This window comes from Carassius auratus, chromosome 34, assembly GCF_003368295.1.
Source record: "Carassius auratus strain Wakin chromosome 34, ASM336829v1, whole genome shotgun sequence".
Lineage (NCBI taxonomy): Eukaryota > Metazoa > Chordata > Actinopteri > Cypriniformes > Cyprinidae > Carassius > Carassius auratus.
This window is the reverse complement of record NC_039276.1, coordinates 12192438-12218616: the sequence shown is the minus strand read 5'-3', so window position 1 is coordinate 12218616 and position 26179 is coordinate 12192438. Positions and strand designations below refer to the sequence as shown.

Genomic DNA, 26179 nt, shown 5'->3' with positions numbered 1-26179 from the left:
CCTAAGCCAGTTTACAGGAATTGGATGGGAGACGCGGACTATTCCTCCCAGTCGCGCCATTTTGCGGGCACAAGTGGGTCTGCTCCTTTCTCTTTAAGAAAGGATCGGCACGATTGCAGCGTTGCCATGATCACACATGTAGTGCGGGCATGAACCATCTACGAACGCGTCCTCAGCATACTGAATGCCCAGACACGGAAGACAACGCTTGTGGCCATTGTTAGAGGACAGGAAAGACCGCATCCAGAAGGACACAGATTAAACAGCATCTTTAAAAGAAAATGTGAGCTTGCATAAAAATGTTGCCATTGTAATACCTGTTTGCACTACTATCAGTTATATCCTTTGTTTGTTAACTTATTGATATTTTCATACTCCTTGAAGTGCAGCTTTATGAATTATGTGTAACATTATGTGAATCTGACATACATCAGGTTATGTAATCCAAGGGCATTTACAGATCGGTTAGACCACAGAGGAATTCACTTAATTTGTGTACTTTCTGGCTGTTGCTCAGCATCAGTTTACCATGGCTTAAAATAGTAGATGTAGACTCACCAAAGCCTTATCTTACTTGCATGTTTGCACTAAGTATTATTCATTTTCTGCGTGTGTATGTGGAGGGTTGGGGGGGGGGGTGGCAGAAACTGCTAAAGTGTCTGGAGTGATGGATAGAGTAGAGCGATTTTAGGAAATTTAACATAGTAATTCAAAGTCAAGGAGATTAAGCCGAGCAGAAAAGCTTTGCTTAACTACAAACCCGATTCCAAAAAAGTTGGGAAGCTGTACAAATTAAAAAAGTCAAAGTAAAAAAGCAAATTAATAATTTAAAAATCTCATGAAATTTATATTTTATTCAAAATAGAATATAGATAACATATCAGATGTTGAAAGTGAGACATTTTGAAATGTCATGCCAAATATTGGCTCATTTTGGATTTCATGAAAGCTACACATTCCAAAAAAGTTGGGACAGGTAGCAATAAGAGGCCGGAAAAGTTAAATGTACATATAAGGAACAGCTGGAGGACCAATTTGCAACTTATTAGGTCAACAGGCAACATGATTGGGTATAAAAAGAGCCTCTCAGACTGGCAGTGTCTCTCAGAAGTCAAGATGGGCAGAGGATCACCAATTCCCCCAATGCTGCCGCGAAAAATAGTGGAGCAATATCAGAAAGGAGTTTCTGACTGTGGCAAAGTGGCAAAGTGGATAACTGTTCTGTCATCAGACGAATCAAATTTTGAAGTTTTTTTTTTTGGAAAACTGGGATGCCATGTCATCCGGACTAAAGAGGACAAGGAAAACCCAAGTTGTTATCAGCGCTCAGGTCAGAAGCCTGCATCTCTGATGGTATGGGGTTGCATGAGTGTGTGGCATGGGCAGCTTACACATCTGGAAAGGCACCATCAATGCTGAAAGGTATATCCAAGCTCTAGAACAACACATGCTCCCATCCAGACGTTGTCTCTTTCGGGGAAGAACTTGCATTTTCCAACATGACAATGCCAGACCACATACTGCATCAATTACAACATCATAGCTGCATAGGAGAAGGATCCGGGTACTGAAATGGCCAGCCTGCAGTCAAGATATTTCACCCATAGAAAACATTTGGCACATTATAAAGAGGAAGATGTGACAAAGACCTAAGACAGTTGAGCAACTAGAAGCCTGTATTAGACAATAATGGGACAACATTCCTATTCCTAAACTTGAGCAACTTGTCTCCTCAGTCCCCAGACGTTTGCAGACTGTTATAAAAATAAGAGGGGATGCCACACAGTGATAAACATGGCCATGTCCAAACATTTTTGAGATGTGTTGATGCCATGAAATTTTAAATCAACTTCTTTTTCCCTCAAAATGACACATTTTCTCAGGTTAAACATTTGATATGTCATCTATATTGTATTCTGAATAAAATATAGAAATTTGAAACCTCCACATCATTGCATTCTGTTTTTATTAACAATTTGTACAGTGTCCCAACTTTTTTGGAATCGGGTTTGTAGAAAGGTGCTGTCATTGTCAGTAGTTGAAAGTAAGACTTTGGATAAGAGTCTACCCATCTTGACCAAACTCATGGTGCTCCTCGTAATAAGTCTTTACAACATGATGTGGTCTGGACTTTAATAAAATGGGATTATCTGAAGCCTATGTGCTGTCCATTCTGTCAACATCTGCCTTTCCCCTCCCCGTATAACATCATGTATGTGCATTTGGATTCTTCATCACTCAGTGGTTATACGTAGCAGACCTTGTCAAGCATTTCAAATCCTCCCCACCATGTTTAAATAAAGACACACGTTAATACAAAGCAGAGCAACCTTGAGTTAGCGAGGAGCATTATCCCTTGTCCATAAAGACATCCTATTCAAACTACTTTTTTCCACACTTTTGTGTTTTAGATTGAAGTACAATGAAGCAGCATGTTCTGGGTGGATTCCAGGAGGATGAAAGTGACAGACAGAGAAAGTGAGAGAGAAGAGGATGTAACTGCATTATCCTTTTTAGTACTTACACTTTATTATTATTATTCAAGAATGTTTTCAAACAGTGCCATCAAATGGCCATTTCAACAGCATGCATGCACATATATGAAGGCACCTATAATATAACAAATGCAAAATCATGATAATATTTGGCTGCCTATTGATGCTTTTACAAATGTGATTAAAACAACACTAATAAAAGGATGCAATTATCCAGTTTCAGTCAGTAGGATTAATTTTTGAGCTGGTGGTTTAATGAACGCAGTTACTGTAGATCTGAGAATCTCTAAATGCATTCTCAGATTATATCTTTTGTGACCAGACAATGTTTAATAAAGAAAATGTTCATACTTTCTCTGTGAGATATTGGTTTGAGGTTCATATATAAAAATAAAACCTTATATGAAATTGTGTCATAGGTTTTCCTAATTGACTGGAGTTATATTTTAAGTCTGAAACCTGGACTTGTTGAAAACAATGGTTGCGTAGGTCAAACTGTCTGATGTATCCGGTGTCTGAAAGTCAAGGTAAATTTATAGCAAAAAATAAACTATTTTGGGGGAAAGTGACAATTCAACATAATTTCTTATATGTAAAAAAATATATACTGTTTTGAACTGTACCGCACTTACCTCATCTCTTTTATTTATGTTTCCTTTTCCTGCAGACACAAAGATAATTATCAGATTATGCTGAAATTTTGGAATTACTGTATGAAACTGATCTTACCATATCTGTTTCTTCTGATATTGCGGTATATTTTATGACTATTTTCTCTGTTTTCTGGTGTGCTGCGCTCTACTGGAAGAGGATGAAGGAAAATAGATCAACACATTTTTTGGATATCTTGTTAACAATAGGCAACATGATGCTAGGTTTGCCGGAGGGTTCCTGTACTGATACTATGAAAAATATTTTGTTGATTTAAATACCTCTTTCATGTCTCATATGGTTGATATTCATATAGACTGGTTCAGACTCCTGAGGGTTAGAGTGCACTGAAATGATGGCAAACACAGCAAGAGTTACACTGTACTTACACTTACACTTTTCTTACACTTTTTCTACAGAAAGATTTCTAATTTTTAAAGATCTGATTGTTTTTGTACCTGACTTCCGTTTCCTGTAGCAGTAGTACAATAGAGCTCCAAGCAGTATCCCAGTAAATAGAGTCAAAACACAGCAAAATAGTTTGTTGATTACTGTAAGTAAAGGAAGACTTTTAAAAAAAAATTTAATTGTTAATTACATCTTGAGGATGAGCTAGAACATTTACATTGTACATCTTGAGCTCACAATTCCATTCTGAGTTAAGGTGAAAATACAGTGAATTAATGGATGAAAATGTTACCTTTGTTTGAGGTACAATTGATTGTTATAGGGACCAGAGCTCTGAGTGTATTCTCAGTAAAAACTGCACACTGCCAGTGCAGCGGGTCTGTTTTAGAGTTGGATAGATTCACTGTGAGACGTAACATGGTGTTTTTCTTAGTCATATTTTGCTGTTTGACCAGCACTCCTCTGTTCCCCTCCATCCTGAGCCAGACCAGCGTCACTGAATCATTTACTTCAGAAACTTCACAGGTAAGATCCACTGACTGAATCCTCAACACACCATCAGGAGACTCCACTGAGATGGAGATCAACAATAACATGAATGACATGCAGTAAACACATCAGACTGAATAAGCTTCTTTTTTGCAATAAAAATCTTTTATCTGCACTGTTTGTTCACTTCACTGATTTGCACTCTGTCTGCCCTGTGCCTTATGCTGCTTTATTTAACTTTATTTTAAATTTTATTATGTATTTTTTACATTCCCTGATTGTATAGTTGTTTCTTATATTTTATATTTGGTCTAGATTTTTAGGCTCTGTTATCTATGTTATCTGTATGCACTGGGGGTCTGAGAGTAACGCAATTTCAATTCTCTGTATGTATGTACTGTACATGTGGAAGAATTGACAATAAAGCAGACTTGACTTGACTTAAAAAAATATTATTATTTTAGGGGGGAAGTCGTGGCCTAATGGTTAGAGAGTTTGACTCCTAACCCTAAGGTTGTGGGTTTGAGTCTTGGGCCGGCAATACCACGACTGAGGTGCCCTTGAGCAAGTCACTGAACCCCCAACTGCTTTCTCAGGCGCCGCAGCATAATTGGCTGCCCACTGCTCCAGGTGTGTGTGTGTGTGTGTGTGTGTGTGTGTGTGTGCGCGTGCATGCGTGTGTGGATGGGTTAAATGCAGAGCACAAAATCTGAGTATGGGTCACCACACTTGGCTGAATGTCAAATCACTTTGTTAACTTATGTATTTCACAACCATCTGATTGTGCGTAGTATTGTTATTGCATAGTTTGTTGTTTCAGTAATACACCTGTATGTTCCACTATAATTGAAGTTCATAGGTAAGATGTGAAAGATAAAAGCTTGACTATTGTATGTTTTCTGAAGAACCTCTTCCTGGTTTAATTGGTCCTTTTATTTGAACTTCTCCTCCATTTTCAACAGCTATCAGATCAATCAGTGTGTTAGATTTTTACTCCCAGGTCCACTTCCAGTACTTACTTGGAGACTTGCAGATCAGTGACACATTGGTATTACTGGAGCTTTGACTGGAGCTTTGACTGGAAATGCTTTGACTTTTACTATTTCCATCTGAATCTGGAAAACAATATGGTAACTTGGTGACTTTCAGTAGTAGATCTATCTCAGTTAGTAGCATGGGTCATTTGAAAACATATTTGTGAAAAGCAACGTCTTTAGGCCTAAACATTATTTTTCTTTATTTTTAATGACTTCTGCATATATAACCTACAGTCTTCTTAATGGAAAATGTTATAGATCATTATTATTTAGACATTTAACAGGCAGAAATACAGATTTAATGTAATAATAACAATGTAAAAATGTACTTACATGAAATAACATTAAGTGTGTGAATCCTAACAGTTTGAACGATTCCATCTTGCATCAATTTACAGTAATATTTCCCTTCACTGCGTTTATCAACGGTGTGTAAGATAATGTAGGCAGAGGTGTTGTACATCAGAGTGCTGTTGGGTGTTTGTTCTCCATCTTTCTCCCAATGCAAAGTGGAGGAATTAGACCGGAGAGGAACGTCACATCGCAAAGACACATCAGATCCACGCTGAACTTTGACAACTAGAATATTAGAAAAGAGTTTGAGAAACTGCAAAAATATATTTTTTACGTTAAAATTATATATATATATATATATATATATATATATATATATATATATATATATATATATATATATATATATATATATTATACTGTTTCATATTTTTTTTTTATTGTTGCTGTATTGAAACTCAGAGGCTAAGACTGTGTGCTTTGTAAATAAAACTGGTTGTCTGTCATGGTTGTTAATCACACACTGACATACAGTAGACATGTTTAGGTTCAAATGTTTTGAGTAAAACAGTTATATACAGGTGCTGGTCATATAATTATAATTTCATCAAAAAGTTGATTTATTTCATTAATTCCATTCAAAAAGTGAAACTTGTGTATTATATTCATTCATTACACACATATTGATATATTTCAAATGTTTATTTATTTTAATTTTGATGATTATAACTGCCAACTAAGGAAAATCCCAAATTAAGTATCTCAGAAAATTATAATATAATTTAAGACCAATACAAAGAAAGGATTTTTAGAAATCTTGGCCGACTAAAAAGTGTAAAAATGAAAAGTATGAGCATGTACAGAACTCAATACTTAGTTGGGGCTCCTTTTGCTTGAATTACTACAGTAATGCGCCGTGGCATGGAGTCGATCAGTCTGTGTCACTGCTCAAGTGTTATGAGAGCCCAGGTTGCTCTGATAGTGGCCTTCAGCTCTAATGCATTCTTGGGTCTGACATATCGCATGTTTCTCTTCACAATATCCCACATTTTCTTTGGGGTTAAGGTGAGTTTGCTAGCAAATTAAGAGCAGAGATACCATGGTCCTTAAACCAGCTTTGGCACTATGTGCTGGTGACAAGTCCTGTTGAAAATGAAATCTGCATCTCCATAAAGTTGGTCAGCAGCAGGATGCATGAAGTGCTCTAAAATTTCCTGGTATATGGCTGCGTTGACTTTGGATCTCAGAAAACACAGTGGACCGACACCAGCAGATGACATGACACCGCAAACCATCACTGACTGTGGAAACTTTACACTGGATCTCAAGCAACGTGGATTATGTTCCTCTCCTCCCTTCCTCCAGACTCTGGGACCCTGATTTCCAAAGGAAATGCAAAATTTACTTTCATCAGAGCACATAACTTTGGACCACTCAGCAGCAGTCCAGTCCTTTTTGAAGCTAGATGCTTCTGATGCTGTTTGTTGTTTAAGAGTGGCTTGACACAAGGAATGCGACAGCTGAAACCCATGTTTTGCATACGTCTTTGTGTAGTGGTTCTTAAAGCACTGACTCCAGCTGCAGTCCACTCTTTGTGAATCTCCCCCAGATTTTTGAATGGGTTTTGTTTCACAATCTTCTCCAGGTGCGGTTATCCCTATTGCTTTAGTCTACCACATACTTTCCTTCCCTTCGCCTCTCTTTTAATGTGATTGGACACAAAGCTCTGTGAACAGCCAGGCTCTTTTGCAATGACCTTTTGTGTCTTGCCCTCCTTGTGCAAGGTGTCAATTGTCGTCTTTTGGACAGCTGTCAAGTCAGCAATCTTTCCCCATGATTGTGTAGCCTACAAAACTAGACTGAGAGACCATTTAAAGGCCTTTGCAGGTGTTTTGAGTTAATTAACTGATTAAAGTGTGGCACCAGGTGTCTTCAATATTGAACCTTTTCACAATAATCTAATTTTCTGAGATACTGAATTTGGGATTTTCCTTAGTTGTCAGTTATAATCATCAAAATTAAAAGAAATAAACATTTGAAATATGTCAGTCTGTGTGTAATGAATCACAGTAATTGTATATTATAAGTTTCTCTTTTTGAATGTAATTAGTGAAATAAATAATTTTTTTGATGATATTCTAATTATATGACCAGCACCTGTATGTTGTCTGTCGATCAACAAGCTGCAAAATAGGAAATAATAAAAAAAATGTCTAGAAAGAATATTTGTCTTTTTTTGATATGATCAGTAATTAAAGTGAGACTCACCGATGGCATGAAATCTGGAATAAAAGCCACACATAAAAATAAAGATTGTAAAAGATGTAGGTGGCATGATTCTTCCTTCCAGTGCCTCAGATAATGTGATGCACTCTGAAGAGTCTAAAGGAAGTGCTAGCCAGACAACAACTTGTGTGTGTGTGTGTGTGTGTGTGTGTGTGTGTGTGTGTGTGTGTGTTCTTTTACTTGCATATGTTTTGGTTTAAACAGCTCTAAGCCAATTTAATGTAATATTGCATAAAAAAAATGTTTATAAACTACATTTTATTTTAAGACAAGTCTGGTATTCCTGATTACTTCATTTCCAGTGCAGGAAATGGTTGCTAAACTGAGGTCAAATCTTAAGGTCTATTTCAGACACACAAATCTGTGATCTAAAATGCAATATAAAGTCAAAAAGGTTTTTAGGAGGTCCATTATTAAAGAGGTCCTATTATGCCTGAAAAGTCTTTCTTTTGTTTTGGGGCTGTAGAACAGGTTGTTTGAAAACACAATATTTTCCACATATTTGAAATTATTACAACACTTCTCCCCAGTCTGGCTGAAAGGCTTGAATAGTTCCTGTATCAAATGAAGGCCCGCCTTCTGAAATACAAAATGTGCTGTGATTGGTTAACTGGGCCAGTGTGTGTTGTGATTGGCAGCTGGTCAGGAAATGTAATGCCCATTACCATAGCTGCCTGCTGCAGTGTAAATATTCAAAAATAAAATCAGTTTGAGCACAATTTAATCCCGGATGATTGTAACCACTCTAAATTCATCTGCCTTGGGAAAACTAGCGTGTCTCTGACATAGTCATAACATTCATTGACTTCTCTAGTGCAGCTCAACCAAGACTCGTCCCATTTGTACAGATTTGTGAGATCACAAATCCCAGAAAATACGCGCTGTAGTCCGAGTCGTTCGATGTAGTTTTTGAAAAGTGATTTTTGTTAAATAAATATCTCCCTTTGAAGTGGACTTTGAGCTTTGTAAATTTGCAGATGTTTTTGTTTGTTCAAACTGCATCATTATAAACTAACTAAAGTTGAAAAAGTGAAAAAGCATAGTTTTTTTTTGTAATCAAATACAAATCTAAATTAATACACAAATAACACTGAAGTTGTCCACTGACATTTCCTCTATAAAATCATTAATAAAATGTTAAGTGTTGTTGTGTAAACTAATTATAATCATTCTAATTTAAGTAATAAATGTGACCCTGGACCACAAAACCAATCATAACAGTATTTATTAATTTATTTTTTATTTTTTTTTAAATTGAGATTTATACAGCATTTGGAACCTGAATAAATAAGCTTTGCCTTGATGTATGGTTTAATAGGATTATTTATTAGGACAATATTTGGCAGAGATAATCTGTAATCTGAGGGTACAAGATAAAAAAAAAAAAAACATTCTAAGTACAAATTAAATGGCCTTTAAATTTGTCCAAATGAAATTCTTAGCAATGCATATTACTAATAAATAAGTTTTAATATATTTACAGTAGGAAAAGTACAAAATATCTTCATGGAACATTATCTTCATTTAATGTCCTAATGATTTTTAGCATAAAAGAAAAATCAATAATTTTGACCCATATATTGTATTTTTAGCTTTTGCTAAAAGTGGTTTGTGGTCCATTAGTTCTGTACAGTCTTGCGTGCTGGAGGTTTGAAAAGGTAGTTAAAACAATATGAATGAAATAAATTCATGACTAAAATAAACTGTGCAAATAAATCAAACTGAAATTAAATTTTGTGGCCAGCAACCCTCATGCGCCAAACATCTTTGTGACAAGAGAACTGTGGTTAGACAAGAGGCATAAGAAACATCGTTATTGTTATTGCATTTACTGATGCACTTGTCATCACAGAACTATTTCAAATGTGCCTGAAAACATTTTATATCTCAAAATGAGAAAATGAGTCCACAAATGCAATGCAGTCATTTTTCTGTATCATTTTTAATAACTCATGGTTTAAAATGCTTGCAATTTCTTTCTGCAGTCTTCCTTAAAATGTTTTTGCAAAGCTAAATCATCTTTTTTCCACAACAGGAAATACAGTTGTGTGTCATGAAACCACATTGGGGTTTATTTCTGGCATGTCAGCATATTGATCTGCTAATACTCAGAAATAGTGTTGGTGATGCATTTGTGTTTCCAATTCAAGTGAAACCCAAAGACCCTTTACTTACAGACTGAGCACTCCCATAATGCACTTGAGCAAAGAGCTACATTTTCATTCATATACCCCAAAAAAAAAAAATATACCTAGAATGACTAGCTTCCTATTATTAATACAAGATATAACTATATTCAATAATAATAATAATAATAATAATAATAGTAATACAAAGTTTTGTACAAGATTTTCCAGTTTCAAGGCTCACAGTGCTTTAAAGATGAGAGTAGATGACTGTAGTACTGCTGTCTGACACCTGTGGATATTGATATACAAGCTTAAAGTGTCATGATTCTGCCCTCGTGTCCTTGATTTTCTTCTAGTCTTGAGGCAGGATCATGACGGACCCGTGTTTTGTGTGCAAGCACATGGCCTGGTTGTTGGGCCATGTGCTTGTGTTGTCTCGTTCCCTTGCCCCGCCCCCTTGTTATCCTAGTTTTGTCTTGATTGCTTTGCCCGTGCCACCTGTTGTGTCTTCATTAGTCTTCCTATTTATATCCCCTTGTCTTCACTGTCCTGTGCAGTTCATTGTTTCTACATGTGATTCTGCGATAGAGCTGAAGATCTTTGCCTGAACCCGACGGGACGGGACGGGACTGGTCGGGGTCGGGGTCGGGGTCGGGGTCGGGGTCGGGGTCGGGGTCGGGTTCGGGTTCGGGCTTGGGCTTAATTTCTATCATTTTACGCTGGATCGGGCTGGGCTTGGGCTTGCGCTCCGGTTTTCCAGGTAAACGAGCGGTCATGTGATGTGTTTCGATTAGCGCGAGAAAGATGCGAAAATGAATGCTGAGCAGGTGTAATGGAGGCTTGCCTCTGGTGATTACGTTTTGGTGTCACCAGCAACTAAAGCAAACTGGGAGCGAGGTGTGGAAAAGTTTTGACCATGCTTATAATGAGAATAATGAGTGAATAATGACGCACCATCAGTGAGCGCAGGAACGCGCTGAAGACCTCTACAGTGGATTCAATCATTTTCCTCCACAAAAACATGTAGACCTAGCCTAATCTGTGAGTAAAGGTTTTTCAAGTGATAACTAAATATTCATTGAGTCTTAAATGCATAATGTTGACAGAGTATTTACGCTAATGTTGGCATTATTCTTTTATAAAATAAATTTTATCTTAATTTCGTTATTGCCAAATACCCATCTTAATTTAAAATTTATCTTAATTTTTTTTTAATGACTCGTTTTTGTTGGTCTATTTATAGGTTAAATGAGCCTATGTCTAGAATGCTGAGATGTAACGATGTGACACAGGACTTATTTTATTTCTTTATTCCAACTTCCAAGTGGTCTAGTCTACGTTAGTTATGAGTAAATTATGTTAAAACATGAATAAATTGTTCATTGTTGGCAAAAGAGCTGTGTGCGTGCGCACATTTGAATAATGTCGGGCTGTAAACTGGTTCGGGCTTTAAAAAAGCTGTCTATCAAAATGTACTTGTCGGGCTCGGGCCGAAACCTGTCGGGCTCGGGTCCTGTCGGGCCTAACTTTTAAGGCCCGATTACAGCTCTATTCTGCGATTTTTATTGTTCCACATTGAAGACCCGTTGTGAATGTTTATCTGTAGTTAGTGTTCTTATGTTAAGAGTCTTTGTTAACTGTTAGTTCCTAGTCTTGTTAGATCATCTTGTCTTTGCCCTAGTCGTTGTTTTTCCCCTCGTGGGTTTTTGTTTTCCCCTTTTGTCAATAAATAACCCTGTGTGTAGTTTATCCTGTCTGCGTTTGAGCTCATCCCTACCCTCCACATAACATAGTGTATTTACTGTACATAAATCACAAATAAATATAACAGACTCCTCATTAACAAATCAAAATGACAATCTGAAATATTTATAAAAGGGTTTTTTTTTAAAGCTGGCATCTGAACTTGCATTTCGGTTTTGTCATCTCCTGGAAAAAAAAAAAAAAATCGTCATAATTTTAACAGATTTCTCATTTTAAAGAACATAGAGGTTAATGTGCAATACAATTGTGCAATTTTAGTTTCTATTTAGTAAAGCACTATACACTGTAAAACCGAACAGTGAAATTAATCAAATGAAATTAGTTAATTGCACTCAAATAATAATGAAAGTTCATTGGACTTAATTTAAATAAGTTCTGTTAACTCAAAAAGTTGTTGTAGTGAGGCGAACTTAAAATGATTGTGTTTTCTAGTTCCCAGCATGCTTTGCTTCAGAAAACAAGGAAAATTTAGAAATTAAGTGTTATTTTGTGTGTTTTTACACAAGATTAACATAGAGGGACATAAGTTAATACACGTTGTGTTATATTAGATTTTACAAAAGTTTATGTTGGATTTGTAGTGTTTCCGTTGTGGTGAAGAGTAGAGCCTGTGGTTAGACTGAGGATGGACAGCAAAAGCCTAATTTTGAGTGTATTTCCCACATTATAGGAGTTGAAAAATGGATAAAATTATGAGTGAATTACTCCCTAATTATAAGTTCAGAAATATCATTATTTAAGATAACTCTGAGATAATTTAAGGCAACTGGAATTTTTTTTTTTAAGTTTATGTAAACCTAAAACATTTAAAAACATCACTTAAATGTTTTTGTGTAATCCGTTAAAAAATATTTTTTGAGTTCTGTGAACTTATCAGGGTTTACAGTGTACCTACTTGAATGGATATGGACAGTATTGTAAGTATGTATTTACTATGCTTCTATGTAAAAAATATTTCTATGTAAACAGTTAATCCACATTAATATTTCCCTTCACTGCGTTCATCAACAGTGTGTAAGATGATGTAGGCAGAGGTGTTGTACATCAGAGTGCTGTTGGGTGTTTGTTCTCCATCTTTCTCCCAGTGCAAAGTGGAGGAATTAGACAGGAGAGGAACGTCACATCGCAAAGACACGTCAGATCCACGCTGAACTCTGACAACTAGAACATTAGAAAAGAGTTTGAGAAACTGCAAATATCTTTTTTTAAATATTGTTGCTGTAAGGAAAAATCAACCAACCTTCATGTTTTAAGGTTTAGACTGTGTGCTTTGTAAATAAAACTTTTTGTCTGTCGTGGTTGTTAATCACACACTGACATACAGTAGACATGTTTAGGTTCATTTTTTTTTTTTGTAAAACAGTTATATACAGCTTTAAAAATTAATTTAATTTGAATATAATAACAGTGTATGTGAAACTGCAGATAACTGTACTACATTTTTTTTTTTTTCAAATGGCTTGAACATTATTAAATAATTCTAGAATGTATTAATTTCTATTTAGAATTTGTCATGTCGATTAACGAGGTACAAAAGAGGGACGAATTAATATAGAATATTCTTCCTTTTGATATGATCAGTAGTTAAAGTGAGACTCACCGATAGCATGAAATCGCAATAAAATCAAAACAAAGATGGGAAAAGATATAAGTGGCATGATTCTTCTTCCCATTGCCTCAGATAAAGTGATGCACTCTGAAGAGTTTAAAGAAGGTGTAGCAAGAAACTTTTACTGGGTGGTGCAAACCATGCAATAGTCAGATATCTGAATGCCACAGAAAACAGAGAGCTCATGAATTTTAAACAAAGTAGAGAGATGAAGAACAAATTTATTTTACAGCGTTGCCATAACTTACATAGAACACATGCTCTAACTTTCATTCTTCAAGAAAAAAGAAAATATTGGGGTCAGTTAGATTTTACGATTACTTAGGCTGCATTTATTTGATCAAAAACACAGTTAAAACAGTAATATTGAGAAATATTATTACATGTTGAAATTAACATTTTCTATCTGAATGTTTTTTTTTTTTACAACATTACAAAAGTATTTACTTTCACTTTTGCTGAAAGAATTAATTTACAAAATTATTTACCTTACTTGTCACATGCAGCCTTCTTAACGTTTTTTATTTATTATTACAAATAAATATTTAAAAATACAACTCAATAAGAAATGTAACACTACTGTAAAATTTTGAAGTAGGTGTTTGAAACTCATTTTCATGTTACACACAGTAATGTGTTCTTAGTGATGGACTGATGTGATTATAGTTAGACAAGAGGTTTAAGAAACATTCTTCTTCTCCTCTTCCTTCTTCTAATTTAATTAATCCATGCTGTTGTGCATGACAACATTCAATTAAAAAAAAATTGTTATAGGCTTCAGTTCACATGTTTCACTGTTTAAAATTATTGCAATTCATTTTCATTTATTTATTTTTATTTTTTGAATTTTCTTTTACTTTTAGTTAGTTTAAACATTTGCTGCAAAGCTAAATCATCTTGTTTTTTGTTTTGTTTTTCCATAACAGGAAATACTGTGCTAAAATTAACACAGTTGTGTGTCATGAAACCACATTGGGGTTATTTCTGGCATGTCAGCATATAGATCTGATTATACTCAGAGATCGTGTTGATGCATTTATGTTTCCAATTCAAGTGAAACCCAAAGACCTTATGCTTACACACCCATAATGCACTTGAGCATGCATGGTTCATTAGTCTTATGTTTTAACATTTAGTACCAAAATAATGGATGAGTAGCATGCTATCATTAATACAAGATTCATTCTGTGTTTTAGCAATTCCATTTATTTTAAATAAATGAAATAAATAAAATACAAAGCTCCCATGTGACAAGGCTCACTGTGCTTTAATGGCTGAGTAGATGACTGCCGAATTTCCGTCCTGTAGATATTGAGACATACATCGCAAATGAATCACAAACGTATATATATACCACACGTATCATTACAAAATCAAAATGACAATCTGAAATGTTTATGAAAGAAGTTGATTTCATAGCTGACCTCTGAATTTGGATGATTTCCTATAAAACACTTGTCAGCTCCTGGAAATAAAATCATAGTCATATATTTAACATAGATTTCTCAATATATACAACTTACAGAAGACATTTAAACGTCTGTCTTACCATGACTTAATCCTGCTACTGTCACTGAAGCATAATGGATGTCTTCTTCATCTTGTGATTTTAATCCAGTGACGTGACCTTCATCTAGTGAAACAATACGACAACATCTCGTATTTCAAATCTCACTGCAATTAGGAAAACATGCAATGGACAAAATGTACACTTAAACAAGTAAAACATTTTTATATAAAATATAAATCAAGGTCAAGCTGCATCAAATAGCTTGATCCAGCTAATAAGCATGTGTGTACTAACAAGCTATAAAAACAAGCAGTGTCTCTGAAAAAATGCAGTTAGCCATTTAAAATGAAAGACAGGACTTTAATTCACTTCCCATAGACAATGTCACAATCTGACCCATTCATTTGGACAGTGTTCTCCTTCCTATATTGTCTCTGAGATGAGTTCACCTGTTTTTCGCTGACATTTAAAAACTAGAAATCCCAGCAGAATCAGCACACTGACAGTAACAACACAACCCACAATGGTCTCTGTCTGTAGATGATTGTCCTCTGTCATGGTGTCTTCTGCAGACATGTTGAGTCAGATGATTACAACAGTGTCATGATTAAACAGTGAAAATTTGTATTTTAAAATGTATATTTTGAGAATTCAATCTGTGTTAAAGTAAATATATATATATATATATATATATATATATATATATATATATATATATATATATATATATATATACACACACACACACACACACACACACACAGTATATTAATGGTTCAAAAATATTACCTTTGTTTGTTACAGTTGAGCTTTCTGTTGGAGCAGTTATATTTGATGAGGTACGACTGATTGTTATAGGGGCCAGAGCTCTGAGTGTATTCTCAGTAAAAACTGCACACTGCCAGTGCAGCGGGTCTGTTTTATAGTTGGATAGATTCACTGTGAGACGTAACATGGTGTTTTTCTTAGTCATATTTTGCTGTTTGACCAGCACTCCTCTGTTCCCCTCCATCCTGAGCCAGACCAGCGTCACTGAATCATTTACTTCAGAAACTTCACAGGTAAGATCCACTGACTGAATCCTCAACACACCATTAGGGGACTCCACTGAGACTGAAATCAATTAGATTTTACATTTGGAGAAATATACTTATTAAAATCTACAAAATAAATAAATATTTTAACGTTTCAACACACCTCAAATGCACTACTAGCAATGCTAGCTGTTTAACTAGTTCTCACTCACTGAATTTGACCAAACCATCTCTCTAAACATTGTTTCACCAAGAAAAAAAAAAAAAAAATACAAAATTGTTCATTGTTAAGAAATATTATTGAAACACAAACATTGCTTTACAGCTTTGAACAGCTGAGAACAAACATGTTGCATGTAAGTGAGAAAACTATGTAAATTTCCTACAAACCTCTGATTGTGCGTAGTATTGTGGTTGTGTAGACTGTTGTTTCAGTAATACACCTGTATGTTCCACTATAATTGAAGTTCACAGGTGAGATGTGAAATATGAAACATTGACCAGTGTATGTAGTAAAAGAATTTCTTCCTGGTTTAATTGGTCCTTTTATTTGAACTTCTCTTCCTTTTTCTACAGCTATCAGATCAATCTGTGATTTAGGTCTCTGTTCCCATGTCCACCTTAACCCGTGGTAGTTCTTTTTAGACTTGAAGATCAGTGATACATCACTATTATGGGCACTTTGTCTGTAAATTGTATGCTTTTTATTCTGTGAATCTGGAAAGATATAGAGAGTATAGCTTTGTGGAAAAAGTATAGTGTACCAAGTAAATTACAGTAAATAGCAGTTTCAGTCATTATCCACTGAACATATCTTATTCACACTTTGACACATTCAAACCTGTTTTATTAACTATAGACTGGAGATGTTCTTTGATTATATACAAATTATATACAATATAGCCTACAATTTATTTTAATTAGATAAATCACATACTTTGAAACAGCAATTTGGAGATCATGACAGTGTACACAAAACACTGACACAATTGAATTGAATGTACTTACATGAAGTGACATTAAGTGTGTGATTCTTAACAGTTTGTACGATTCCATCTTGCATCAATCTACAGTAATATTTCCCTTCACTGCGTTCATCAACAGTGTGTAAGATGATGTAGGCAGAGGTGTTGTACATCAGAGTGCTGTTGGGTGTTTGTTCTCCATCTTTCTCCCAATGCAAAGTGGAGGAATTAGACCGGAGAGGAACGTCACATCGCAAAGACACGTCAGATCCACGCTGAACTTTGAAGAGGTGAAATTAAAAGAGTGAACAAATACCAGTGTTACTGTTACAACAATCGATTGAAATATTGAAAGTCAAAGATTAGAATTCTGATTTGAGGTTTGGTTAGGGTTACTCAATGACATTATTACAAGTCACAAACATAATTGTTAGGTCTACTCACATATCAAATAATATTAGATGATGTTCTATGTAGTGTAATTAAATTATGGTACAAGCACGGAGCATTGTTAAATTAAAATTACAGTAATGATGGTAAAGACTGTTTAAAATATACTTCCCAGCTAAACATGACTGATATGTTTCTTAGTAACAACGTAACAAACAATCAGAAGTATGAAAATATACAGTATAGGCTATTGTTTATATAGCATAAGATTTGTAATACTCACCTTCTTGAGATCTGTAACAAAGCACAATTTTTAACATCAATACAAAAAATGAGATGATATGCATGGTGTTGTGTTCCGTCTTATTTCAGAGAGGCCGAAGAAGTATCAATCTTGTAATGCAGAAAAAGAGGAAATGAAAGGAGAGGTTTTTAATGGTTTGTTTTAAAATTAGATCAAACATCTGGCCCAACGAATGTTGTGGTATATCTGTGCAAATGGTTGGTCTTGAATTATGTTTTAATAAGGAATGATGTGGGTACTTACTGTACATTAAATATTATCGTCAAAGAGTTTTATGTAACTAAACACAGAAAAATACTGGCATTTTAAATAGCCATGTGGTTCAGCTAATGCAATTTTTCAGTAGTAGTGTTTGAGTAACAGGATAACTGAAAATGGCAGGTATTAAAATTTATTTTTAAATAACACTTGCAACTTAGGTAATAGTCATTAATGACTATAGCAAACAGCTTCTCTGTGTTAAGGTGCTTCTGCTGCCCTCTATTGGTAATGTATTGGTAAACAAATTTTCAAAGAACACGTATGTGCAACTGGAATGGTTATTACTTTTGTAACACACAATTGCAACACGTGTGTGGCAATATTATTTTCAATCTTCCTCCGTTTAAATTACATTTAGCCAAATTACATAATAAGGAAGCCCTACTCTCGCGATAACGTAACCTGACACTGAAGAACGTAATAAATAACAAATATGGCGACATCCTTTACAGTGCAAAGTCTTATTACATTACACTATTTTATTTAATAAATGAGTCCTAAAGAAGATCTATAGTTTTTTTCTTCAAACTCGACTTAACGGGACACAGCTCTGAATTCTACTGCATGTACAGCGTTGTATTTTAATACAGACTAACGTTACTTTAAACGGCAGAATTTGTGAAGGGTAGGCTAGTACGTTAACGTTACTTGCTATTTATAATTTAGCCTTAACATTTTCAAGTCATTGTCGAACAGTATGGCATATAGCAATCGTTTTGATGACTCTCAACACAGTCCCGCCTCTTGCTGTGTTTGTAATGTCCAGAAATGATTAACTCTTCTCAACAGATCTCCAGTAACTTAATTTCCTCTAAAAATTCACTCTGAAGTGAAGATGACTGAAAGATTGTTTGAAGAGAAACAGCATGCCTCCCTCTATCAAAAATATCGATTTGGTCCACCTGATGAGCTGAAGGAGCTTATTCTCCATTATCTGGACGAAAAGGTAAGACTGTCGTGTTATCAGTGTTTCTTTTTGAGCGCGAGAGCCAGATATGTGTCGAGCTGAATTACTGCATGTTTGTTTGGTAACAGTGAGACCCTTCCAAAATATGGAGGACATACAATGTAAAACCATTTGAATACATTATTGTAATAATAATAATAAACTTTAATAAGAACACACTAATGTGTATGTAATTATGTGTATACTACAAATAATATATATATATATATATATATATATATATATATATATATATATACATATATAAGATTGTATACTTATTGATTGTATACAGTGGGGTAAATTGGCATTTTTCCATGTCCAGTATTGCAAGTCAGAAGTGCAAATGTAGCAAACTCATAACTTAACACCTCTGAAGTCACACTAAAGGAATTGATGTTACATAACATTTGTTTATTACTTATTTACTGTATATTTAATATGTGGGAAAAATAAATAAGCTGTTCTCCTGTATAATGTTTGATGGTAAAAACATGCTTCACAGAAAGGAAAGCCCCATCAGCTGGCTGTGGATTTGGGCTGTGGAACGGGGCAGACCTCTCGTCCCCTGACGGGGTATTTTGAGCAGGTGGTGGGCATTGATGTCAGTGAATCTCAGTTGGAGCAGGCGAGAGCAGTGCCAGGGTTCCCTAACCTCAGCTACAGGTCAGTAATGCTGGTTCCTAATCTTCCTTAAAAAAAATAAATAAATAAAATAAATAAATATTGTCCCGTTGACTTATTTGTATCTCATAATAAAAAAAGATATGATACAGTGTACCATTATACCTTTGTATAACATTGAAAGAACACAATTCGGTTACTGTGGTGTCTCCAAATCATGTTTATCATTAAATGACAGAGTAGGCACAGCAGAGGAGCTGCCGTTCCCAGATGGCTCAGTGGATCTGCTGACGGCTGCGTCTGCGGCTCATTGGTTTGATGCTGAACGTTTCATAAAGGAGGCTACACGTGTTCTGAAGCCGCGTGGCTGCTTGGCTCTCTTTGGCTATGGAGACAATATGAAAATACACTATGAATCTTGTGGTGATCGACTTAATAACATATATGAGGAAGTAAGCCATAACTATGTATTTATATAAATGAAATAAGTATCATTATTTATAATGAGATATTATAATCATGTTATATAATTATTATAGATTATATATTATAATAATGTGATTATTAGTATGTAATTGCCAAGCTTCTGCTTATTGAATGCATGTTTAGCAACTTTTACTTTTGCAAACCATTTCAGTAAAGGTTAAATATGCTCATAGAATAACTGCTAACTACACTCTTGTATCAATTTATCCTGCTAGGTAAAGCAAATACTGCTGCCTTACACAAGCAGTAAGGTAACTTTGGCCAACAGTAAGCTAAAGATCTTATTTGAAACCATACCCTTCCCAGATAAAGAGAGGTAAACCAGAGCACTGCAATGAATGATTAACTCTGTTTGTCAATGAACCTATACAAAAAAAACAAAAACAAAAAAAAAACTGCTTATATATTTAGTGCATTTATGTGTACAATAAAATATAGTATTTGGTTTATGCATTTTTTTTTAAATAACATTTATCTAAAACATTATATTTGACATGTTTTGTTTTGAATAATATCATTCTTGATATGAGTTGCAGTTGTTGATTCTAACAGTTTTGTAATATTCTCCTGTCTTTGTAAGGATTGAAATCATTCCAATCAAGCAGCAGCTGAGCATCAAGAACGTAATTGGTTTTATTCAGACATTCTCCATGTACCAAGCCTATCTGAGAGCCGATCCAAGCGCTGCGACCGCACTGTTGGAGAGAACAACCTCACGGTAATTACTTCTTTTTTAAGAACTTCAACATTTCAGCTGATTTTACTGTCCTGCAATGTTGATTGTTTGTAACACAAAATTATACTGCAAGATTCTTATTAAAGGAAACTCGCTTTTTGGCCTTTACAGATGTTGATGGTATGTTTGCTTGTCACTTATTCTCTTCTAGTATTCTGGAGGAGATGAAAGTGTCATCAACAGAGGCCAAAGTCGACTTTATAATGGAGTACTTCTGTGTGCTAGCATGTAAACCTGAGTGACACATGACTCAATCACATGACCCACAATACCATCACCCCAGGTGTTTAGATACTGTAGTTCCTCTGCAATATCTTTTCATAATTTCACATGAAAGATTCTGAAAATATAAACCATTTAGTATTTGCACTATGCATTACGATGTTGCATAATGTTAATTTGAAATGATTTACTCTACAAAATGCAGCCATTGATGTAAGGTTGTTTAAAATAACAATAAAATCCTTTAGTTTTTACTTTTGAAGTTGTGTAGTTTGTTCACATGAACACTAAAAAAAAAAAAAAAAAAATTCCTGAATGCCACAGAAATGTTTACTCAATCTAGGTTTTGTAAAAATGATAACAACTCCTTCTTAACACCCATACTTCATAGAAACAATTCTTTATTTCATAAACCTGTTGTTCTTCAGCAATATCAACATCAACAGATAAGCATTATGCTTTCTCTACTTTTATTTTTTTTTGTACTCTTACAGTATATTGTCATTCTGGAAACCTTTCTTTTCTGGTCATTGCTTAGGAGATGTTAATTCATTTTGAAAGAACCTTTGGTATTTACTCCAGAATGAATGTGAAAACAAAAGTCTGTGTGTGAGGCTCAAGTCCTCATTAGCAAACTAAGCACATTAGGGTTGCCTCAAAGGAAGCTTCAAAACAAATGTTCTAAAGCAGCGGTTCTCAATCCTCTTCCTCACGTCACCCTACTCTGCACCTCCCTCTCTCTCTCTCTCTCTCTCTCTCTCTCTCTCTCTCTCTCTCTCTCTCTCTCTCTCGTCAGATTAGCTCAAACAAACTGTTCCAGTTATACACTTGTTTTCACAAAGCAATGAATGAGTTTTATAAACGGGTGCGCCTACGGTTCCTGTGCTGTATTAAAGCTTTAATCAGAATAAAACCGTATTTAACAGAACCAGTAGGATTTACAAACAACAGAGTATCTAAAAGTATGAGACAACAACAAACAAACATACTATTAAGAGCCATGCTTGCACAGGTTCTGCATGAGACTCTTCATTAATATTCTCTGCGGCTCAAGGGGTGGAATGTTCCTCATCTTCTTCTTCTTCTTGAAATTTTATTGGCACTTTACAAAAAAAAAAAAAATGGATATCCACCACCAACTGATATTGAGTGTGGATCAAAATTAATTACTCACTTCCCCCACATTTTTTAATAATATAAAAACAGGTTCATACGCACTCGAGGTGGTTTAGTGAATCACAACACACTGAGCCAGCTGACTTTTTATCAGCCCATTGCATATAATTGAGTGCACCCCATGAAGCATAATTAAGCTTTGAAAACAAAACAGTACACCACCCCTTTAAACAGCTTAGTGCTATTGGTTCGGTTGATGCTGTCTCTCAGTGTTTAGTATGCTTGTACAGCAGTCAAACATGGCGGTACGTTTGTTCGAGGATAAAGAACATGCAGACACATACTGGAAGTACCGAATTTCTCCTTCTGAAGAGCTCATCGACAAGGTTCTACAGTTCCACAGGAGTAATGTAGGACTTTTATGACTGTTTGTTGTTGTTTATCATCAGCCTGACATCTTTGTCATTTCATTTACATTTGGTTATGTTGTTTACTGTATTTTCTTAGACCAATTCAGCCAATGACCTGGCAGTAGATGTTGGTTGTGGGTCAGGACAGGGAACACTGCTCTTGGCACCACATTATACTTGTGTGGTAGGGACAGACATCAGTCCTGCTCAACTGGAGATGGGGAGGAAACATGTTAATATGCCAAATGTCTCTTACAGGTATGCAAAGCTGAATTGGGTGCTACTGCATGTGTGGCAGCTTGCTTTTGTGTCACCATTTAACCTCCATCAGCCAGAAAGTATGCATTTATTAACACACAACAGTTTGTTTTCAAACTAATGCAGTCACATTTAGCACCAGTTTCACTACAGAAGTAAGTGTTACTCTGAAAAGCTGAGTCTCGAGTAAAGAGCATGTGACAAGCATTATGGTGTGTGTGCATGCATACACACACACACACACACACACACATATATATATATATATATATATATATATATATATATATATATATATATATATATATATATATATATATATAATACTAAAAGTATAATGATGTATAATTTTAAAAATGTTTAAAATTTTGTTTGTGAAAAATACAAGTAAACTCAAAAGTAAAATATGCACACACAAAGAACTCAGAAATCTCTGCAAAATGTATATTTACTGTAAAACATATTATATTTGTATATTTTTTTAATTATTAAAGAAAGGATTGTTTCCAGACAGAAGGACTCTCATTACTCTATTACAGCAATGAGAATCATTAATGTGTCATAAATGATAAAAAAAAAAAAAATGCATAATCCTCTGCCACTTAAAAAGTTGGGATATGAAAATAATGTCTTAATGGGCCTAAATTAAGATTTCTAATATTTATTTATTTATTTATTTATTTAGAAGTGAAATACTATGATTATGCTCTTGATTTTGTTCTCTTTATAAGTTTCCTGCATTCAATATGCACATGCATCTGTTTTACTTATTTGACACACAAAGGGAGAGTCCAGCTGAAGAACTGCCTTTTGAAGATGGCTCTGTGGATCTTGTGACGGCCATGTCTGCGTTCCATTGGTTTGACCATTCGCGTTTTCTTCAGGAGGCTCACAGAGTGCTTAAGCCTCATGGCTGCCTCGCAGTTCTCAACTACATCATGGACATGGAGCTGAGCTACGGAGACTGCTCGGAGACTTTAAACCACATCTGTAATGAGGTGGGGCCCATAAGACTGATATTTCTGACATTTCAATTTGCTGTCTGAACACTGTCACACTGTTAAAAATATCACATGCTATCTGCTTAAAAAAATTATGGTAACAATATTACACATATTATATTTGAGTAGATTTTAAGGATGTTGTTTTTTTAAGTGAAATTTACCCAAATAAATTAAGTAAAAATTCCTAAATTATTTAGTCTATGGCACAATAAATTTAATATAATTAGGGAAATGTGCTCATTTATTTTAAGTTTATTCTCAAAAGTCTGTGATTTTAAATGAGATCTGTTTGTATTTTGTTATTTTATACATTTACAAGACTGTATACAGCCAATCAGCTCAAATAGGAAAATACTTGAGAAATTCTGGAAAGTACTGCACTAGCACTAGCAAGGCTACTGCCCATTAAACAAGGTTTAATGCCTTAGAAAAGTAGTATCCATAACTACAAGCTCTACTCTTCTGCACAGTTGTTACAGCCACTGCTATAACACAAAAGAGGGATGACACAATGGCTCGATCAAAAGGGGAATTTATTAATAAAACGGAATATAACAACAAGTGGGAGAAATAAGACAGGAAAAATAAGAGGGATAAACACAGAAGAGAGCTCAGCTACGACTCGGGACGGCCGCTCAAGTTCCGCCCCCGAAGTATGGGAACTTGACTTCCTTTAAGCTCACGTAAATAGTCCACAGGTGTAGAGGATCTGCTAAATCAGAACAATGGTAAATCACGCTTTTCCTGCCCCTAGAGGGCAGGCAAATACATAAATATACATGCATGTAACAACAGTGGTAACGATTGCACTGTGCAATGGAAACTTCGATGTTACAGAAACTCTTACAAATGTCAAATGTAACTGAACATTAAACATTAATAGATGCCTCCCTTCACTCAAAAACATAAAGTAGCATTTAATTTCAAAATGTACTCTCCATTTCCAGCCATATGCAAAGCATGCTGGGAACTAACAATCACCTCTAAAATAAAACTGCAAAATTGAGCTAATTCACTTAAATTAAATAGGCAGCCTTCTTTCCTTAATTATTTTAGTTTAATCAGTTCCCCAATTCAAGCACCAAAACTGCTTAAGTCTCCTAAAACAAAATGAGGAAAACGCATCTCCTTGGTTTTATTAGTAAAAATATATATTTTCTATACAACACTGAATCACAATTTCTTTAATGAAATCCACACATTATTTTTAATTATCACCTTAATTTTTTTTGATGAAAATTACAAGACCCACGATTCATTTTTTACAGTGCAGTGGTAAAAGAATGTTTTTGACACAAAAATAAGTATTCTATCATGTCATATTTATCTTTCTCATTACAGTTTTATGCAGCCTTGCAGCCTTTCCGGAACCCTTACCTAAGATCCAGCTCTTTCGAACTTTACAAAAAAACACATGACTCTCTCCAGTATCCAGACAAAGAATGGTAATGTAGTTATATACAAACTAGCTGTTAAAATATTAACTTTATAGATAATTAAGTAGGTCAAAGTGTTCAAAGTGCAATTAATCTTAGGTTTAGAGACTGAAGGTTTTATTAAGTTACATATAAGTAGCAATTTGTTATATTGTGACTATAGCCTCAGTTAATAAAAGGGCTTGTTATGCCTTGATTACCTTTTGTATATTCTACATAATAAAAATGTAAAGGATTTAAATTGAACATTTACATTTGATTTATTCACTATTTGTCCCTTACATAAACTGTTGCTATCCAGGATAAATAAAAATAAATAAAAAAGATGGTCAATTATAACATGGCTGGATGCTGTATCAAAAGCTACACTGCAACTGTATTTTGTCTTTAGGCAGGACATTTTTTGGGTGAGGAAGCCTGTCCCGCTCTCTGGCTACATCGGCATGGTGGAATCTTTCTCCAGTTTCCAGGCTCTCTTAAAAAAGGATCAAGAAGAGGCCAGACGACTCTCACAGGACACTGAACACAGGTGTTAGACTTTGAGTTTTCTTATGTAATGTCTATGTCTATATGTGTGTGTGTGTGTGTGTGTATAATATATATATATATATATATATATATATATATATATATATATATATATATATATATATATATATATATATATATATATATATATATTATTATATAATGTGTGTGTCATATCATGTATCTCATTCTCTTTTCCTCACACTCTATTTTTCCTATCAAGACTGCTGCATGCAATGGGTGTGACATCCTCGGAGACAGAAGTGATCATGGGAGTTAAATACTTCTATTTTCTAGCCCGCAAGCCTGCAAATGACTGATTTCTTTCTTTAAATTGTAATTTTAGATCTTTTTATTAGTTTATATTTCGATATGATTATCTGGGTTACTAATTTCCATAACCATCGAGTTTCATAACCATCAAATAAAAAGTTATAAAATATATTTATTTTTCTTACACTTTCAATAATAATAATAAAAAAAAGTTAATTAAAAAAAGTTAGAAAGTAGTCTTTACACATTTAATTTTAGATTTTTTATTATTATTATTATTATTTAAGTTAATTTAATTAAAAATCTAAATATTTATAGAAGATGTGAATTCAGGTCACTGTCTCTGTGCATAAACTCTAGCCTATGTTCAATGTGTGTTTGAATAAACTAACAGATTCAAATAAAATCACTGACCCATTTACAAAGAAGCGATCATTTCGAAGCGTATCTGAAAGAGCGTCCAGCAGAGTGCAGTGTTGACTCGATCATGCAGCAGGATCTGCGCGGGAAGCGT

The 26179-nt window shown here is 34.7% G+C and overlaps 4 protein-coding genes across 8 annotated transcripts; 2 read left to right on the top strand and 2 right to left on the bottom strand.

Moving 5' to 3' along the window:
• Nucleotides 1–2507: 2507 nt before the first annotated feature.
• LOC113053222 (uncharacterized) lies at nt 2508–7732 on the bottom strand. The gene is made up of 9 exons (XM_026218074.1): nt 7643–7732; nt 5414–5659; nt 5063–5158; nt 3847–4125; nt 3605–3697; nt 3428–3493; nt 3225–3296; nt 3128–3156; nt 2508–3010 (listed from the first exon to the last, which is right to left on the bottom strand). The coding sequence occupies exons 1-9, from the start codon at nt 7707–7709 to the stop codon at nt 2942–2944; spliced, it is 1017 nt and encodes a 338-aa protein (XP_026073859.1). The 5' UTR covers nt 7710–7732; the 3' UTR covers nt 2508–2941.
• Nucleotides 7733–13676: 5944 nt separating this feature from the next.
• On the bottom strand, nt 13677–17696 carry LOC113053220 (uncharacterized). Of its 4 annotated transcripts, none has more exons than XM_026218071.1 (8): nt 17345–17696; nt 16715–16946; nt 16097–16423; nt 15462–15785; nt 15122–15238; nt 14712–14795; nt 14587–14627; nt 13677–14464 (listed from the first exon to the last, which is right to left on the bottom strand). In XM_026218071.1, exons 2-8 carry the CDS (start codon nt 16842–16844, stop codon nt 14420–14422), a joined length of 1068 nt encoding a protein of 355 aa, XP_026073856.1. In that variant the 5' UTR covers nt 16845–16946; nt 17345–17696; the 3' UTR covers nt 13677–14419. The 4 variants fall into 4 exon arrangements, 2 of the variants coding, with proteins under 2 accessions (XP_026073856.1, XP_026073855.1); XR_003277188.1 differs by having other exon boundaries at nt 13680–14464; nt 14712–14836; nt 16715–16951; XM_026218070.1 differs by having other exon boundaries at nt 13682–14464; nt 16715–16951.
• A 336-nt stretch (nt 17697–18032) lies between these two features.
• LOC113053218 (putative methyltransferase DDB_G0268948) lies at nt 18033–20894 on the top strand. Of its 2 annotated transcripts, XM_026218069.1 has the most exons (7): nt 18033–18251; nt 18416–18572; nt 19078–19238; nt 19435–19648; nt 19898–19998; nt 20263–20400; nt 20570–20894. In XM_026218069.1, the coding sequence occupies exons 2-7, from the start codon at nt 18462–18464 to the stop codon at nt 20658–20660; spliced, it is 816 nt and encodes a 271-aa protein (XP_026073854.1). In that variant the 5' UTR covers nt 18033–18251; nt 18416–18461; the 3' UTR covers nt 20661–20894. The 2 variants fall into 2 exon arrangements, with proteins under 2 accessions (XP_026073854.1, XP_026073853.1); XM_026218068.1 differs by having other exon boundaries at nt 18033–18572.
• An 82-nt stretch (nt 20895–20976) lies between these two features.
• On the top strand, nt 20977–25874 carry LOC113053217 (putative methyltransferase DDB_G0268948). The gene is made up of 6 exons (XM_026218067.1): nt 20977–22166; nt 22264–22424; nt 23209–23422; nt 24770–24873; nt 25256–25393; nt 25616–25874. Exons 1-6 carry the CDS (start codon nt 22035–22037, stop codon nt 25710–25712), a joined length of 846 nt encoding a protein of 281 aa, XP_026073852.1. The 5' UTR covers nt 20977–22034; the 3' UTR covers nt 25713–25874.
• Nucleotides 25875–26179: the final 305 nt, after the last annotated feature.

What these genes read in the sequence shown, in the direction of transcription:
- LOC113053222 (XM_026218074.1), bottom strand. Translation starts at nt 7,709, where the DNA reads ATGCCACCTACATCTTTTACAATCTTTATTTTTATGTGTGGCTTTTAT. An exon ending in CACACTTAATGTTATTTCAT is followed by an intron (nt 5,159 to 5,413) that starts GTAAGTACATTT and finishes ATTGTTTTCCAG; the next exon opens with ATTCAGATGGAAATAGTAAA. An exon ending in CCATATGAGACATGAAAGAG is followed by an intron (nt 3,297 to 3,427) that starts GTATTTAAATCA and finishes ATCCTCTTCCAG; the next exon opens with TAGAGCGCAGCACACCAGAA.
- LOC113053217 (XM_026218067.1), top strand. Translation starts at nt 22,035, where the DNA reads ATGCTTGTACAGCAGTCAAACATGGCGGTACGTTTGTTCGAGGATAAA. An exon ending in ATGCCAAATGTCTCTTACAG is followed by an intron (nt 22,425 to 23,208) that starts GTATGCAAAGCT and finishes TGACACACAAAG; the next exon opens with GGAGAGTCCAGCTGAAGAAC. An exon ending in TAAACCACATCTGTAATGAG is followed by an intron (nt 23,423 to 24,769) that starts GTGGGGCCCATA and finishes TTCTCATTACAG; the next exon opens with TTTTATGCAGCCTTGCAGCC.
- LOC113053218 (XM_026218069.1), top strand. Translation starts at nt 18,462, where the DNA reads ATGACTGAAAGATTGTTTGAAGAGAAACAGCATGCCTCCCTCTATCAA. An exon ending in CCCTTCCCAGATAAAGAGAG is followed by an intron (nt 19,999 to 20,262) that starts GTAAACCAGAGC and finishes TGTCTTTGTAAG; the next exon opens with GATTGAAATCATTCCAATCA. An exon ending in TTGGAGAGAACAACCTCACG is followed by an intron (nt 20,401 to 20,569) that starts GTAATTACTTCT and finishes ATTCTCTTCTAG; the next exon opens with TATTCTGGAGGAGATGAAAG.
- LOC113053220 (XM_026218070.1), bottom strand. Translation starts at nt 17,408, where the DNA reads ATGCATATCATCTCATTTTTTGTATTGATGTTAAAAATTGTGCTTTGT. An exon ending in AATACTACGCACAATCAGAG is followed by an intron (nt 15,786 to 16,096) that starts GTTTGTAGGAAA and finishes AATTGATTTCAG; the next exon opens with TCTCAGTGGAGTCCCCTAAT. An exon ending in GAAATCATCCAAATTCAGAG is followed by an intron (nt 14,465 to 14,586) that starts GTCAGCTATGAA and finishes CAATATCTACAG; the next exon opens with GACGGAAATTCGGCAGTCAT.